We start from the raw sequence: 15,373 nt of genomic DNA on the forward strand, positions 1-15,373 counted from the left end.
ACTCAATAAATGGGGACCTTAATATTATAAATCATGTTTTAAAGATTTGGATACTAAAGAAATGGAATCCCCAAAGCAGAACACTTAGGAATATCCAGATGACATATTTTAAGCTAAAAATTAAATTTCACAAGAACTAAGTTTGTATATATATATTTTTTTACAGATAGAGGAATGCTATTTTTATAGTCTCTCATAACTCATCAGTACTTCATTTACTATGGCAAAGGTCAGTCCAGGGCTGCCTGTTTTGCATTTGTTCAATCTCTATAAAATATGGGGTTAAACCCATGATTTATTACTTATCTCTAGGAGACAGGAAAGTATTATGATAAGATTATCTTACAAAATGGAGTGTGGTACGTTTAGAAAAAGCAATAGGTATAAAGTTTGGTTTTATTCACTATTCCATAGGAAAGCATCCCATTTCTGAAGATCTAGAGCATGTTGGCAGGGTAATTCTGTCCTACACCTTCAGAGGGAGGGATAAATAAATTTAAGTAGCAGGATTTAGATTCTGGGTTATTTTGCAAACAGTAGGGAAGCTCTGTCCATTGGATTAATAGAAAATGTTCATTTGAGTGTAGCTAGTTTCAAGGAAATATACTGTTTGATATTAGCTCATCATCATTCATGAAATGAAAGAGGAGGACCTGAAGGATCGTTGTCTGCCTTCGTCAGCAGGTACAAGAAAAGGGGGAAAGATCTGATTGACCTGCAACAGGTCAACAGGGGGTGACTCAATGTCTTCATGGAGCCATGAGGAAAGGACAAGTACATGGAAAGTCTGATCCAAGTCTGGTGGGAAGAAGGTTCTTGGTGGTAATTCATCTTCTAGAACACAAAAGGGTGAGGGAATTTCTTACCTTTCCCTTTTTTCTGGAAGCACACAGGGTCCAAGTAGAGCTCAACTTTGCCACAGGGCATCTTGAGACCTTGTTCCGAGTTTCGACTTTGCCACGAACTTCTGTGAGAATCGCAACTTCCTCACCAAACTGAGGAGAAAAGGTTTATCCAATGCATTTTAGACCCCAGTGTTTTGTGAGTCAGTGGAGACAGCAGAGAGATTTTGGAAAAAAAAAGGAAATGACAGGGGAAGGCAGGGAGAGAGGTTTAAAGTCACAAAGGAAGGAGGGGACCACAAAGAAAGGCTATGTCATAGAGAGGGAGGGAAGAGGTGATCAGGTTATATAATGACGCCTTGGGAGACTTCAGGGATCAGAGAGGAGGCACCAGAGCTTGCTTGGGTCTGTCCCTTCCTCTCCTTCACCCACATCTGAGTTGGCTCCTTAGACAACGGGTCTTGATAGGAACTAGTTTGAAGACTTCCCTAAGACCTTCATTTCTCTCCGTACCCCTCAGTTCCCCAGCTGTTCTTGTCAAGGATTTGGGACTCATTTCGGATCAACTTTCTGCTCTAGAAGGATTGCAGTCCGCCATGAAGGATTTTCTCATTCTCCTGCTCTTGAGTGCAACTGGTGAGAGTCTGGGCCTGGTTCCTGCCTCCGGCAATATGCAGGGGTTGGAAGGGCAACTGAAGAGAGCAGCAGCTGCTGCAGGAGATGAACTAAAGCACCTGGATGCACAGCTGGTCCTCTGGACCTGCTCTCTGAGTCCCTCTGATGCCCGATGCCTGTGAGCAACTCAGGACATACCCACTGCCCTGCCCTGTTCAGTCCTGGGACCTGCTCTTTGAGCTTGTGGGCATGTGATTTTCTCCTGCACAGCCAGGTGGTTTCCTTTCCCAGAGCAGATGGTTATTCAAGGATGTGGGCCTAGAAAAGGGAGAGCAGGCAGGTCAGGGGTTCAGGAAGCCCCCCCCCCCCCCCCCCCCGTTATCTCACTTCTTTCCAAATCAGGCAATCTTTTGTTTTGTTAGCCCCATTCTTGTCAAAAGTTAATTTTTTACATATTTTTTTAGTTGTAGATGGACAGAATATCTTTATTTTTATTTGTTTATTTTTATGTGGTGCTGAAGGTCGAACCCGGGGCCTCATGCATGTGAGGCAAGCACTCTGCCACTGAGCTACAATCCCAGTCCAAAAGTTAATTTTTAAAATAATGTTTTTAGTGTGTTCATTTAGTTTTTTTCAGTTTTATAACACACAGTACAGTCAATGGGCATTTCTCATCAACACGAGATGAGCACATAAGTTAGTGTCACCAAACTTTAATATAATTTCATCTCAAGCAAAAACACATGTCAAATTCCTTAATGTGTAGAGCTCAGGTGGCGTGGATGGTTTTCTCCTATTTTTTAAAATGTCAAGAATAAATTAAAGAACTCTATACTATCCTTGAAAACTTTCCGTTAGAGAACACCAGCATAGCCAGTCATGATCTCTTTTCTTCTTTGTCTCTCCACCCACCTATGACCCCTTGATTCTCCAGGACTTATTGTGGAAAATGTTTCTAATGAAAAGAAAAAAGCACAAGATGATTTTACTATTCCTTACATGGTCTATCTGAAATCCACCACAGAGCCCTGTGTTGGGTGTCTCATCCACCCCCAGTGGGTATTGACAGCTGCCCACTGCCCCTTACCGTAAGTAGCCCTTTGCTTATGGAATCAGGGGAGATTATTCAAATAGATGTAAGTCTGGTAAAATAGCCCAGCAAGTTTTTGATGGATTTGGAAGATCCATGAAGATAGAGAGGCTTGTTTTCAATAGAATACACAGTCGGGTGTTTGAAGTAGAGATCCAGAGGAAGAGGTCATAAGATTTTCATGGGAAGTAAATAATATTCTCTCATCGTTAGTCTATAGCAACAGCTGTTTCATGCACTGAGAAGACAGTGAGGAAACAGGATGGAAATCAGTTTTCCTACTTGGAGCTTACATCTGGTAGAGGAAGCAAGCCAAAATAAGCAAATAGCTGAAAATAAAGCATGAAACAGAACATCAAGTTGCAATGTAAAGGAGCAATGTATAGGGTAACCTGTCAGGCCTCTCTGAAGACATGAGGAGCAACAGGAAGAGGAAGCAGTCAGACAAATGTAGTGTAGAGGGTATTCCAGACCCAGGGATCACTATTTTCATAGTCTCTGAGGTAGAAAAGATAGTAGGATATTTGGCCAACTGAGGAATTGGTATAACTGAGTATACTGGGTCAGGGGATGTTCATAGGATAAGAATTGCCCCTGCCTCTTAAGCAGAGTCTCACCATGCAGGTAACAGAAGGGCAGGAGGGCGTCCTGCACAATAATGTCACATCTGCACTTTTCTTGGGCATGCAAATGGGTCATGTGAAGGGAGTCCTACTCAGTTGCAGGAGTTTAAAGGGCCATTTCAAACTTACAACTCTCAGCCACCTGGTTGTCAAGACGGTTTATTCCAACACATATTGAATGCCTGGCCTCTGTATCAGGAGGAACAGAAAGGAAATAAGTCAGCTCTCATCCTCCTGGACTTAGAGTTAGAAAATCAGACGTTCTTTCTATCACTCATATTTAACACGTGAACTGCTTTGGGCAGGTTATTAGGAGCCCAGGAATTATTAGACATGTTGCATGATTAGACTGCTGAAAATGGAAGTAGGTGAGTCTAAATGGGGATTATAAGGGATTATAAGCAAAAAGGCTTCTGGCAGTCTCAACAAACTACTAGGAGAATCTCTTGAGTCTTTGATCAATCTAGACAAGACATGGTAAGTATAGTGATATGGGCCTGAGAAAATCATCAAAACACCTAAGATTATCCAGAAACAGCGTGTCCCATGTCCCATGTACGGGGTCTAGACAGTGTAGGGTAGATGAAGCACTGTGGAATCATTGACTGTGGTACCATCCCACCACCTACTAATTCAGATTATCCAAATCTTAACAACTGACTCTTGAGTGCATTACAGGTTAGGCTTCATAAAAGCATGTCTGTAATACAATGGTCCTGTCAAGAATTATTATTCTACAGACAAAGATACATCACTGCAGCTTTCAGGTTAATAAATGAAATTAAGATGATAGGAGAAGGTGACTTCTGATCTTTTTTGTAGGATGACATTCTTGACTCTCCTCTTTCTCATTTCCTTGCCTTTTTTTTTCCCTTCCAAAGCATCAAAATTCGACTTGGAGTTTATCAACCCAGCATCAACAATAAAAAAGAGCAGGTACAAAATTATTCATTGACTATGACTCACCCTGACTTTGATGCAAACTCTCTGGAAAATGACCTGATGATGATAAAACTCTCCAAACCTGTGGCACTCAACAACTATGTGGGGACCATTGCCATATCCTTGGAGCACATCTCATCTAACGAGTCCTGCTTCATCCCCACCTGGACTTGGAATGACTACAAAAACTGTGAGTGCTCTTCATCCTAAGGAGGTTGGAGCTGGGAAAACATGGTCAGATATACTTGATGGAAAGAGCTGGTATGAGCAATGTTCTTGCTCCTGGAGGGATTTCTGCCAAGCTTTATGTGGCCAGAATTGGAAGTCAAAGATAAAATTTGGAGACTGGCTATGGGGCAGCTAATAAGACACCAAAAAAAAAATGGAGTAGGTAGTAATTGTTGTATATGTAGAACATTTAAGGCCAGAGTCCAGGGAACTCTGGACTTTAAAATAAAGATGGGGAATCAATTTTCCCACTTGGAGCTTACATTCTAGTAGAGGAAGCAAGCAAAAATAAGTAAATGGCCAAAAATAAAGCACAAAACCGAATATCAACCGAATATCAAGTATATAGGGTGACCTGTCAGGCCTCTCTGAAGACATGGGAGCAACAGGAATAGGAAGAGGTCAGACAAATACAGTGTGGAGGGTGTTCCAGACCCAGGGTATTCTAGACCATTACAAATGGCATATACAGATGGAGTGTCCTCATGCACAGACAGTAGGCCAAGAGGGTGGTTGCTCATTGAGACTTCCAAAGAACCCCACCCAAAAGCAAGGGAAAAAGAAAAACAAAGCTTACAGGACAAGATGAAGCCAGAGAGTTTATATCCCACTCCCCACCACAGAGAACCCAGCCTGTGCAGAGCCATGATAATCCATTCATTCCAGGTGACCCTGAGAGAGAGGAGAGGAGGTTGGTTGCAGAACCACCTGTCCTATCACCAGAGATGGCTCCCTGCTGAGATTACTAATCTCATCCCTCCTGATACATCTGAGATCTCCCTGTAGAGGCAGAAGACTTGGGTGGTTCATAGAGAGTTGATTATTATGACTTCCTGAAGGTGTCTTTCTGGCCACACATACCTTATGGTCACCACCCATGTTGTAGGCACACACCCTCCTCTGTGAACCCAAATTTGGATGAGCAGAGAGATTTGATGTCTGTAGGAGATGTCTGTCTTCTCATGGGCACTTTGTAAAGAAAGTTAGTGAATCTGTTGGTCCCTGTTGGCAGATAACTTTATGTGGCTGCTAATGACCACTTATGCTCTCTTTAAGTATTGTCAAAACCTGTTGAATCAGGTTTAAACCCTGCATCTGGCACCCACAGATGGTCTATTTGTTCTGCGAAGACAAATAACGTGGGACTTAAAATCATTATGTTATTTAAAAGCAAAAAAAAAAAAAAGAAATGAGAACTTTTATATTTTCAGTGTGTTGCAATTTCACATTTCAATTTAGAAGCAAAGTACCTGGGAATCTTAAGTGAATATATTTTCTGAACAAAAAATTACAACATGTGATTTTTGTCCTTAACTTAAGTCTTATTCAAAGTAATTTGGATCACACCTTACAAAAGTATTCCATTTGTAAATAAAATAAAACCATGCAAAGGTTTTTATGGTGTGGGCTCTACATGTCAATTATAGTGAGGGACCACTCCTCTCCTGATATAATAGATATCAGGGCTTCTGATATTTATTAAGAATTTTTTTATTTCAAGTAATTTATTTCATCTAGCTTGTTAAACATATTTTAATTAGGACATATAAAACCATAAAACTAAACATAACTTCTCTCTGTTTTGTTTTATTTTTTCTGTTCTGAGACTTTTGGCTTATTCTGCTTTGGGGCACTTTTTGGATATACCCTATCAGAAAAATCCTGCTCCTTAAGAGCCACCAGGCTTAGTATGATCAGTCTCTGATCACTTTTTGTTTCTTTTCTTCTTCCTTCATACTCTATACCAGAGATTAAAATTACACAACCCTGTAGAGCTAGAGTCCCTGCATCTTGAAATTGACAGTGTAAAAAACAATTGCTATGAAAGAGATGAACAGAATGACTTCTAAGGGAGAAATATGTCTTTACATACAGATAACACACTTCTAAGTAATCAGTTTATAAATAATCTATTTGAAATCATGTACCACATGCTTCAGTGATGGAAGGCATACAACACTGGTCCCTTAAAATTATAATGAAGCTGAAAAATTCCTATTGCCTAGTGTTTTTCACTTTATCTTTTCAGATATATTTGCATACTTTAATCCTTACTATTGTGGTACAATTACCTGCACTGTCCAGTACAGTGACTTGCCATATGTGTTTGTAGCCTAGGAGCAGTGGCTATCCCTCATAGCCCAGGTGTGCAGTGGACTGTCCCATCTAGGTCTGTGAAATATATTCTATGACGTTCTTACAGCAAAATAACCTGATGTGGCATTTCTCAATCATTGGTAACCCATAACTTCAATTTGAAAAGCAGTTCTACACCATAAACATAGTTACCAATTTAAAGAAAATGAAGTAGATGCTAAAAGGAAAAGATGGTGTGTACACCACGGAGACATGGCCTTTTTACTATCTTTCTTCGAGTGGCCACTCATCATCTTTACACAGTTGTTTCAAAGGTATATACGTTATTCACAGTAGAGAGAAAATTAAAGATTTGGTGACTGATGGAAGGGGACTTATGAATCTGCTTCTCCCACACAGATTCTGAACCAAGAACCTCAAGAAGGGTGGAATGTGGGTTGAAATATTCTCAGGGATGAATTTGTCTCCAACATAGGGGTTGATCATAAGGGCACTTGGGATAAGGAGCTAAACTCTGGAGTCCATTTGTCTTCTCGTTCCCACAGTCAGTGACCCAGACATCATGACATGGATAAGCCAACATCCTCTTTCTGCCCGTGACTGCCAGAATGTGCTCCAACAACAAGAGGAAACAAAACCAAAATTAAACATCATGTGTGTGGGACAACCTCTAAGCCTCATAACGAAAGTAAAGGTATGTTCCATATGGTAAGACAGTGTGGGCTCCATGGGGCAGAGAGATGACAATAGGGTCTAATTCCTAAAGCCCTCCACAGAGTAAAGGGCAGAGATCTGGTGTCAACATCTGTCCTTTCCCCTTCTTACACTCAGGATGGATCAAGCTTAAACTGAGAAGGGTGAGACTTCTCTGCATGTGAAGAGAGGCTTGTCACTTCTCAAGCAGTAGAAATCCATTCCTTAGACGATTTTGCTACTACAGTGCATCACTTCATAGTGTTTACTCTTGTGTGACAACAAAGTTACATCAACGTGTTCCTTCTCCCTGGCAGGAAGTTTCAGCTGCTCCAGCCATCTGCAGTGGGAGGCTGCATGGAATCTTGACCTGGGCAAAAGCAGGTTATACCCTGGGAAATGAGGGATTCTTTACAGAAATTTATGCCTATTCAAGATGGATCATGAAAATCATGGAATCCTATTGAGGTGCCTGTTCCCCATCCCCTCAGCCTGATCTCTTCATGTTTTCTACACTGGATCTACAACTCTTCATCTTTTCTCTTCATGAACATGGTTCAAGGGGAATATATTCAATAAAAACAAAAAGGCACCAGAAATTTGTCATGACTGCTGCTTTCTTTGTCATGTGACCTTTGAAATGATGAGAAATTTAGCAACACCCCAACTATTTGTTCATTCATACAACAATCATGGTACCACCAACTATTTAATAATACACACTGCATTCGCTGGAGGTACATGCAAGGGTATGGAATGACCTTTGTCATTGGTTAGTCCATTCTTGTAGCAACTGTGATCATGGAGTTGAATAATAATCTCTAAGGGCATAAATCTAAGCATTTAGGTGGAATCACAGGAGGAACCACCATCAAGGAGGCAGACCATTGGGGAGGTATCAGAAAAGCAAATAAAAGTGTGAAAGTGTGATATGTTCTGGAAAAATACATGGAAATGAGTAACACCTGAAGGTAGAAAATAAATGATAGAGGAAGAGAAAGAATGTAGTAAGATTCCATGTATCCTATAACCGCTGGCCCCGTTCAAAATGTGAGTCTCTCTCAACCTGCTTTCTTTCCCAGCTTTGTTCCTGTGTCCCCCACTTCCTGGTGCTGATTCCTTGTCACAAATACATCTGTATTTGTGACACCATGATTTTTTTTTAAATAAAGCCCTCAACTGAGCCCTCAACTGAGCATTTATTGAAATGTCTATAGCACTTAATAAGTCCATTGTCAATTGTTTGCCTAACTTCACAGCAGCATTTCAGAGCATCTCCTCTCTTCTCACACCTTGGATGCAATGCTCAATTTTAGCAGATGCCTTCTGGCTTGGGAGCAGGGGAGACATCATCTACGACAGCTGCCGCCACCAAATCTGCAAACATACCCATCTCCCCTAACTTCCTTACAGACTTGCTTTATTGATTATCTTCTTTTTTGGCTTGAATTTATTTATTTTTTTTTTTTTTTAATCTTTTTTTTTTTTTTAATTTTTATTGTGGGTTGTTCAAAACATTACAAATTTCTTGACATATCATATTCCACACTTTGATTCAAGTGGGTTATGAACTCCCACCTTCACCCCATACACAGATTGCAGAATCACATCAGTTACACATCCATTGATTTACAAATTGCCATACTAGTGTCTGTTGTGCTCCGCTGCCTTTCCCATCCTCCACCCTCCCCCCTCCCCACCTCTCCCCTCCCCTCCCCTCCTCTCTCTCTACCTCCTCCACAGTATAACCCTGAGGGTCTCCTTCCATTACCATGCAATTTCCCTTCTCTCTCCCTTTCCCTCCCACCTCTCATCCCTGTTTAATGTTAATCTTCTTCTCATGCTCTTCGACCCTACTCTGTTCTTAGTTACTCTCCTTATATCAAAGAAGACATTTGGCATTTGTTTTTTAGGGATTGGCTAGCTTCACTTAGAATAATCTGCTCTAATGCCATCCATTTCCCTGTAAATTCTATGATTTTGTCATTTTTTAATGCAGAGTAATACTCCATTGTGTATAAATGCCACATTTTTTTTATCCATTCGTCTATTGAAGGGCATCTAGGTTGGTTCCACAGTCTTGCTATTGTGAACTGTGCTGCTATGAACATCGATGTAGCAGTGTCCCTGTAGCATGCTCTTTTTAGGTCTTTAGGGAATAGACCAAGAAGGGGAATAGCTGGGTCAAATGGTGGCTCCATTCCCAGCTTTCCAAGAAATCTCCATACTGCTTTCCAAATTGGCTGCACCAATCTGCAGTCCCACCAGCAATGTACAAGTGTACCCTTTTCCCCACATCCTCGCCAGCACTTGTTGTTGTTTGACTTCCTAATGGCTGCCAATCTAACTGGAGTGAGATGGTATCTTAGGGTGGTTTTGATTTGCATTTCTCTGACAGCTAGAGATGTTGAGCATTTTTTCATGTACTTGTTGATTGACTGTATGTCCTCCTCTGAGAAGTGTCTGTTCAGGTCCTTGGCCCATTTGTTGATTGGGTTGTTTGTTTTCTTATTGTCTAATTTTTTGAGTTCTTTGTATACTCTGGATATTAGGGCTCTATCTGAAGTGTGAGGAGTAAAGATTTGTTCCCAGGGTGTAGGCTCCCTATTTACCTCTCTTATTGTTTCTTTTGCTGAGAAAAAACTTTTTAGTTTGAGTAAGTCCCATTTGTTGATTCTAGTTATTAACTTTTGTGCTATGGGTGTCCTATTGAGGAATTTGGAGCCCGACCCCACAGTATGTAGATCGTAGCCCACTTTTTCTTCTATCAGACGCCGTGTCTCTGATTTGATATCAAGCTCCTTGATCCATTTTGAATTCACTTTTGTGCATGGCGAGAGAAAGGGATTCAGTTTCATTTTGTTGCATATGGATTTCCAGTTTTCCCAGCACCATTTGTTGAAGATGCTATCCTTCCTCCATTGCATGCTTTTAGACCCTTTATCAAATATAAGATAGTTGTAGTTTTGTGGATTGGTTTCTGTGTCCTCTATTCTGTACCATTGGTCCACCCGCCTGTTTTGGTACCAGTACCATGCTGTTTTTGTTACTATTGCTCTGTAGTATAGTTTGAAGTCTGGTATCGCTATACCGCCTGATTCACACTTCCTGCTTAGCATTGTTTTTGCTATTCTGGGTCTTTTATTTTTCCATATGAATTTCATGATTGCTTTCTCTATTTCTACAAGAAATGCCGTTGGGATTTTGATTGGCATTGCATTAAACCTATAGAGAACTTTTGGTAATATCGCCATTTTGATGATGTTAGTTCTGCCTATCCATGAACAGGGTATATTTTTCCATCTTCTAAGATCTTCTTCTATTTCTCTCTTTAGGGTTCTGTAGTTTTCATTGTATAAGTCTTTCACCTCTTTTGTTAGGTTGATTCCCAAGTATTTTATTTTTTTTGAAGATATTTTGAATGGAGTGGTTGTCCTCATTTCCATTTCAGAGGATTTGTCGCTGATATACAGGAATGCCTTTGATTTATGCGTGTTGATTTTATATCCTGCCACTTTGCTGAATTCATTTATTAGCTCTAATAGTTTCTTTGTAGACCCTTTTGGGTCTGCTAGGTATAGAATCATATCATCTGCAAATAGTGATAATTTAAGTTCTTCTTTTCCTATTTTGATGCCTTTAATTTCTTTCGTCTGTCTAATTGCTCTGGCCAGTGTTTCGAGAACTATGTTGAACAGAAGTGGAGAGAGAGGGCATCCCTGTCTAGTTCCAGATTTTAGAGGGAATGCCTTCAGTTTTTCTCCGTTCAGAATGATGCTAGCCTGAGGCTTAGCATAGATTGCTTTTACAATATTGAGGTATGTTCCTGTTATCCCTAGTTTTTCTAGAGTTTTGAACATAAAGGGATGCTGTACTTTGTCAAATGCTTTTTCCGCATCTATCGAGATGATCATATGGTTCTTATTTTTAAGTCTATTGATGTGGTGAATAACATTTATTGATTTCCGTATATTGAACCAGCCTTGCATCCCTGGGATGAATCCTACTTGATCATGGTGTACAATTTTTTTGATATGTTTTTGTATCCGATTCGCCAGAATTTTATTGAGGATTTTTGCATCTAGGTTCATTAGAGATATTGGTCTGTAGTTTTCTTTCTTTGAAGTGTCTTTGTCTGGTTTAGGTATCAGGGTGATGTTGGCCTCATAGAATGAATTTGGAAGTTCTCCCTCCTTTTCTATTTCCTGAAGTAGCTTGAAAAGTATTGGTATTAGTTCTTCTTTAAAGGTTTTGTAAAATTCTGCTGTATACCCATCTGGACCTGGGCTTTTCTTAGTTGGAAGTCTTTTTATGGTTTCTTCTATTTCCTCAATTGATATTGGTCTGTTTAGGTTTTCTATATCCTCCTGACTCAATCTGGGCAGATCATATGACTTAAGAAATTTATCTATGCCTTCACTATCTTCTAATTTGTTGGAGTATAAGGATTCAAAATAGTTTTTGATTATCTTCTGTATTTCTGAAGTGTCTGTTGTGATATTGCCTTTTTCATCCCGTATGCTAGTAATTTGAGTTCTCTCTCTTCTTCTCTTCGCTAGCATCGCTAAGGGTCTGTCGATTTTATTTTTTCAAAGAACCAACTTTTAGTTTTGTCAATTTTTTCAATTGTTTCTTTTGTTTCTATTTCATTAATTTCAGCTCTGATTTTAATTATTTCTTGCCTTCTACTTCTTTTGCTGTTGTTTTGCTCTTCTTTTTCAAGGATTTTGAGATGAAGTATGAGATCATTTATTTGTTGGTTTTTTCTTTTTTTAAGGAATGAACTCCAAGCAATGAATTTTCCTCTTAGAACTGCTTTCAATGTGTCCCATAGATTCCGATATGTTGTGTCTGTGTTTTCATTTATCTCTAAGAATTTTTTAATTTCCTTCTTGATGTCTTCTATAACCCATTGATCATTCAGTAACCTATTGTTCATTCTCCAAGTGATGTATGCTTTTTCCTTCCTTCTTTTATCGTTGATTTTCAGTTTCATTCCATTATGATCAGATAAGATGCATGGTATTATCTCTACTCCTTTATATTGTCTAAGAGTTGCCCTGTGACATAATATATGATCTATTTTTGAGAAGGATCCATGTGCTGCTGAGAAAAAAGTGTAACTGCTTGATGTTGGGTGGTATATTCTATATATGTCAATTAGGTCTAGGTTATTAATAGTGTTATTGAGTTCTATAGTTTCCTTATTCAACTTTTGTTTGGAAGATCTGTCCAGTGGCGAGAGAGGTGTGTTGAAGTCTCCCATGATTATGGTATGGTGATCTATTAGACTCTTGAACTTGAGAAGAGTTTGTTTGACGAACATAGCTGCACCATTGTTTGGGGCATAAATATTTATGATTGTTATGTCTTGTTGTTGTATGGTTCCCTTAAGCAGTATGTAGTGTCCCTCTTTATCTCTTTTGATTAACTTTGGCTTGAAATCTATTTTATTTGATATGAGTATGGACACTCCTGCTTGTTTCCGAAGTCCATATGAGTGATATGATTTTTCCCAACCTTTCACCTTCAGCCTATATATGTCTTTTCCTATCAAATGCGTCTCCTGCAGGCAGCATATTGTTGGGTCTTGTTTTGTGATCCATTCTACTAGCCTGTGTCTCTTAATTGGTGAGTTTAAGCCATTAACATTTAGGGTTATTATTGAGATATGGGTTGTTCTTCCAGCCATATTTGTTTATTTCTGTTACTAAACATGGTTTGTTTTCCTCTTTGATTATTCCCCCCCCCCTTTACTGTCCTACCTCCCACTGTTGGTTTTCATTGTTATTTTCCATTTCCTCTTCCTGTAATGCTTTGGCGAGGATGTTTTGAAGAGATGGTTTTCTAGCTGCAAATTCTTTTAACTTTTGTTTATCGTGGAAGGTTTTAATTTCATCCTCCATCCTGAAGCTTAATTTCGCTGGATACACAATTCTTGGTTGGAACCCATTTTCTTTCAGTGTTTGAAATATGTTATTCCAGGATCTTCTAGCTTTCAGAGTCTGTGTTGACAGATCAGCTGTTATCCTGATTGGCTTACCCCTAAATGTAATCTGCTTCCTTTCTCTTGTAGCTTTTAAAATTCTCTCCTTATTCTGTATGTTGGGCATCTTCATTATGATGTGTCTAGGTGTGGATCTCTTATGATTTTGCACATTCGGCGTCCTATAGGCTTCTAGGATTTGGGGTTCTGTCTCATTCTTCAAGTCTGGGAAGTTTTCTTGTATTATTTCATTGAATAGACTTCTCATTCCTTTGGTTTGGAGCTCTGTACCTTCCTGTATCCCAATGACTCTTAAGTTTGGTCTCTTAATGTTATCCCATATTTCTTGGATGTTCTGCTCATGGTTTCTTAACAGTCTTGCTGAGCTGTCTATGTTCTTTTCCAGTTGAAATACTTTGTCTTCATTGTCTGATGTTCTATCTTCTAAGTGTTCTACTCTGCTGGTAGTATTCTCCATTGAGTTTTTAAGTTGGTTTATTGCTTCCTGCATTTCTAGGATTTCTGTTTGTTTGTTTTTTATAACCTCTATCTCCCTGTATAGTTGATCCTTTGCTTCCTGGATTTGTTTGCGTAATTCGTTGTCGAAGTGATCTTTCATTGTCTGATTTTGCTGTTTAATGTCTTCCTTGATACTCCAGATCATCTGAAGCATGTAAATCCTGAATTCTTTATCTGACATTCCATCTGCTGCAGCTGTTACCTCTTCTAAAGTTGTGTTGACCTGCATTGCTTGTGGTCCTTTCTTTCCTTGTCTTTTCATACTGCTTGCGTATCTTTCCTGCAGGTGCGGGCGGCGGCTGTGCTCTCTCCTTATTCCAATTGGGGTGTCGTGGCTACCACGCCGGCAGGTCACTGGGCCTGTTCTGGGAGCTGGCGGCGGCTCTGTTCTGCCCCTACTCCAATTGGGGTGACGAGTGTACCACGCCGGCAGGCCACCGGGCCTGATCCGCCGGTCGGTTGCAGGTTTGCCTACCCTGCAGGCGCGGGAGGCGGCTCTACTCTGCCCCTACTGCAAATGGAGTGACGTGTCTGTCGTACCGGCAGGCCACTGGGCCTGTCCCGCTGGTCGGTCGCAGATCTGCCCACCTTTCGGGCACGGGTGGAGGCTCTGCTCTGCCCCTACTCCAATTAGGGTGTCATGGCTACCCCGCCTGCAGGACGCTGGGCCTGTTCCTGGCACGGGCAGCGACTCTGCTCTGCCACTACTCCAATTAGGGTGGTGTTTGTACCACGCCGGCAGGCTCCTGGGCCTGATCCGCCGGTCTGTTGTAGGTCTGCCTACCTTGGAGGCGCGGGCGGCGGATCTGCCCTGCCCCTCCTACCACGCCTGCGGACCCCTGGGCCTGATCTGCAGGTTGATCACTGATCTGCTCACCCTGCGGGCACGGGTGGCAGTTCCGCTCCGCCCCCACTCCAATTGGGGTCACGTGACCACCACACCGGCAGGGCCTGATCCGGGCGTGGGAGAAGGATCTGCTCTGCCCCTACTCCAGTTGGGGTGACGTGTGTACCACACTGGCAGGCCACTGGGCCTGACCCGCCAGGCTGACACAGGTCTGTTTACCTTGCAAGCGCGAACTGCGGCTCTGCCCTGCCCCTCCTACCACGCCCATGTACCACTGGGTCGCGGGTCTGCCCACCTTGCGGTTGCGGCTGGCGGCTCCGCTCCGCCCCCTCTCCAATTGGGGTCACGCGGTCACCACGCTGGCGAGCCGCTGGGCCTGCTCCGGGCGCTGGCGGCGGCCCGGCTCCTTCCCTCTGGCTCGACGACAAATTGAGGAGACTCGGGTGACTGTGCCTCACCCCCCCTACCAGGAGACCAACTGCTTATGTCACCACTGGTATTGATGAAGTTCCCTCCTCCGCCGCTTTCTGCAGACATCAGATCTCTGCCATGTTGGTATCCTATGCGAATGGCAGCATTTCGTTCCCCTTGCCGGGCAACCAAAGCACCGGGTGAGTCCTGACCGGCCCTCAGCAGGACCCGGACCGAGAAGCAGTTTCCGCGGGCTCCTAGCCCCGGGCCAGGGAAGTTCCGGGAGCCGGAACTCGGCCACTCCGTGCTCGGTGTAAGCTCCTATAAATGTAAGCTCCAAGAAGCAGTCCCCGCGGGCTCAGTTCCGGGAGCCGGAACTCGGCCGCCCCGCGCTCAGTATTCACTCTGATAAGATCAGGCTCAGATTGCGCTGAGCCCTAGCAATCTGTCTGCAAGCCGCAGGCGAATTGCAGCCTGAAA

The 15,373-nt window shown here is 41.9% G+C and overlaps 1 protein-coding gene across 1 annotated transcript; it reads left to right on the plus strand.

Annotated features, from left to right (window-relative positions):
* The first annotated feature begins 1,438 nt into the window (after nucleotides 1-1,438).
* LOC114080690 (serine protease 58-like) lies at nucleotides 1,439-7,597 on the plus strand. Its single transcript, XM_027922281.2, has 5 exons — nucleotides 1,439-1,635; nucleotides 2,384-2,545; nucleotides 4,052-4,302; nucleotides 6,983-7,131; nucleotides 7,448-7,597. The coding sequence occupies exons 1-5, from the start codon at nucleotides 1,439-1,441 to the stop codon at nucleotides 7,595-7,597; spliced, it is 909 nt and encodes a 302-aa protein (XP_027778082.2).
* Nucleotides 7,598-15,373: the final 7,776 nt, after the last annotated feature.

Source organism: Marmota flaviventris, chromosome 1 (genome assembly GCF_047511675.1).
Source record: "Marmota flaviventris isolate mMarFla1 chromosome 1, mMarFla1.hap1, whole genome shotgun sequence".
NCBI classification, from domain to species: domain Eukaryota; kingdom Metazoa; phylum Chordata; class Mammalia; order Rodentia; family Sciuridae; genus Marmota; species Marmota flaviventris.